Source organism: Beauveria bassiana, assembly GCF_000280675.1.
Source record: "Beauveria bassiana ARSEF 2860 unplaced genomic scaffold BBA_S00139, whole genome shotgun sequence".
In the NCBI taxonomy this organism is placed as follows: domain Eukaryota; kingdom Fungi; phylum Ascomycota; class Sordariomycetes; order Hypocreales; family Cordycipitaceae; genus Beauveria; species Beauveria bassiana.
In genome coordinates, this window is record NW_007930974.1 from 3,236 (window position 1) to 5,531 (window position 2,296).

At 48.6% G+C, this 2,296-nt stretch overlaps 1 protein-coding gene across 1 annotated transcript; it reads right to left on the reverse strand.

Moving 5' to 3' along the window:
* Nucleotides 1-227: 227 nt before the first annotated feature.
* Nucleotides 228-1,569, reverse strand: BBA_10338 (chorismate synthase; the record flags this gene model as incomplete). The annotated part of the gene is made up of 3 exons (XM_008605435.1): nucleotides 228-1,230; nucleotides 1,283-1,468; nucleotides 1,535-1,569. 3 exons carry the CDS (start codon nucleotides 1,567-1,569, stop codon nucleotides 228-230), a joined length of 1,224 nt encoding a protein of 407 aa, XP_008603657.1.
* Between the last annotated feature and the right edge of the window lie 727 nt (nucleotides 1,570-2,296).

Genomic DNA, 2,296 nt, shown 5'->3' on the forward strand with positions numbered 1-2,296 from the left:
TGTCGCAGAATGTATTAGGGGACAGGTTACTAAATTAGTGTGTGTACGTTATCTAGGCTGGGAAAATAAGGGATAGACTAAATGGTAAATGCTAGTGATATTTGCTCCTATGTAATTGCACACATGACGCCTTTAATCACCGCAGAAGTATATTACACTCCTAATATAGCTCATTCTTTCTTATTTCTATTTTAGTGTGCTATAAACGATTGCTTTAACGTATACAGCTAATCATCTATATCCTGAAATACCGACTTTCCGGCTGCGGCAATCTTCATGCCCATCTGTCTCGCATGCTGAGCCATGAGGGCGTCCATAATTGTCAGAGCAGCCATAGCCTCGACGATAGGTACCGCGCGAGGGACAACATTAGGGTCGTGACGGCCCCTGGTGGCGAGGACGCCCTCGCCGGATGCATCGTAGCGCGAGGTCAATTGGTCCTGGGCGATAGTTGCCGGAGGCTTAAATCCTACCCTAAAAAAGATGCTGGCCCCGTTGGAGATGCCGCCCTGGATACCGCCCGAGTGATTCGTCTTGGTGCCGAGGCGCGAGGGCGGGATGCCAACAGCGGCACCGGGTGTCGTGGCCTCGCTGGCAGGGGGGTTAGACACGAAGGGGTCGTTATGCTCTGACCCGCGCATTTCAGACCCACGGAAGCCAGAGCCAATCTCAAAGCCCTTAGTCGCAGGAATCGACATCATAGCGTGGGCGAGGAGAGCCTCAAGCTTATCAAAGGCAGGCTCACCAAGGCCGGATGGGCACCCGCGGATAATACAGGTGACGGTGCCGCCAATAGAATCGTGCTGGTCGCGGAGCTCGGCAATCAGGTCCTCCATACGCTTCGCAATTTTAGTGTCAGGGCACCGCACCGGTAGGAATTCGTCAACCTTATCACGCGTAAGGGTATTAACGAGCGTAAGGAACTTAACATTATTGCTAAGGGCGTCCATATCGTCAAATAGCTTAATCTTACCGACCGAGGACACAAAGGCGATAATCTCAATACCATAAGCCTCACACAGCCACTTCTCAGCGACAGCGCCAGCGGCAACGCGGGCAATGGTCTCGCGGGCGCTACTCCGGCCACCCCCGGAGGAGGCTTTAATTCCGTACTTTTCGAGATAGGTCCAGTCGGCGTGGGAGGGGCGGGGGTAAGAATTTTCATGAGATTTATAGTCGCGGGGGCGTTGATCCTCGTTAGGTATAGTCAGGAGGAGGGGCGTTCCGAGACTTATAGAAGGTTAGTATTATGATAGTTAGACATTCTGCGGGGTGGTCTCACGTTCGCCCAAACTCGGTTCCAGATCCTATTGTCACGCGGTCCTTCTCGTCGCGGGGGGTGGTAATGGCCGACTGGCCCGGACGTCGACGTGTGAGCTGCGGCTGGATGTCCTCTTCCGTGAGGGCAAGGCCTGGCGGGCAGTTCTCAATAATGCAACTGACGCATTTACCGTGGGATTCGCCCGCGCTGTGAACAAGAGATCAGCATGTCTGTTGCGCTGCGCGGAGGGCAGATATGTTGAAAAACACTCACGTGGTCACGCGGAAGTAAGTGCCAAAGCTCGACATGGCGCCTATACCTGTTCTGTTTAATCCAGCAAGTGAATTGGGTCGAAAGCAAATGCGACGCTGAGATATTTCTACTTTTTCGGTGACTAATTCCAGCTCCAGCCGCCGTATTCGGAGAGTCGGCGGGGCAGCTGCTGTCACGTGCATCACGGATGGCGGGGCTTTACTAAGGCTGTCTGTACATTGCGGCAGCCGCCGTTGAGTAATAAAGAGAACAAATGGCTGTGCCATTAAGGAATCGCTGTAGTGGGGTGCGACGATGGCTTTATTTTGCGTGGGGGCCCTCCTGCTGCGAAGACTATTGTGCTAGCGTTGATAACTGCCTGCTTGCCAAGGCCATCGTAGGGCGGCTTGTAGGGCCAACCTCCGAGTAAGGATGTTTATTACAACGCCTTACTTATATCTAGTTAATATAAATATTTATCTCTCTTAAGAGTATAATTAAGTATAAACAAGATAAGGCTTAAGTAAAAAGATTATCTTACTATTATACCTTTAGTATTATTATAGATCTCTATATTTCCTATTAAGAGAGTTGTTTAAGTCTAGTATATATAAGAGATAAATTAAAGAGATATAAGTAAACTAGATAAAGCTAGGTCTAATTGATTAGACTATTACTATTTCTTACTTTACTTTACTCTAAAATAATAGAGCTAATCCTATTTATTCTACTCTATTTCTTAATTTATATAGTATATTAATTATATATAGTAGGGATTTTAAA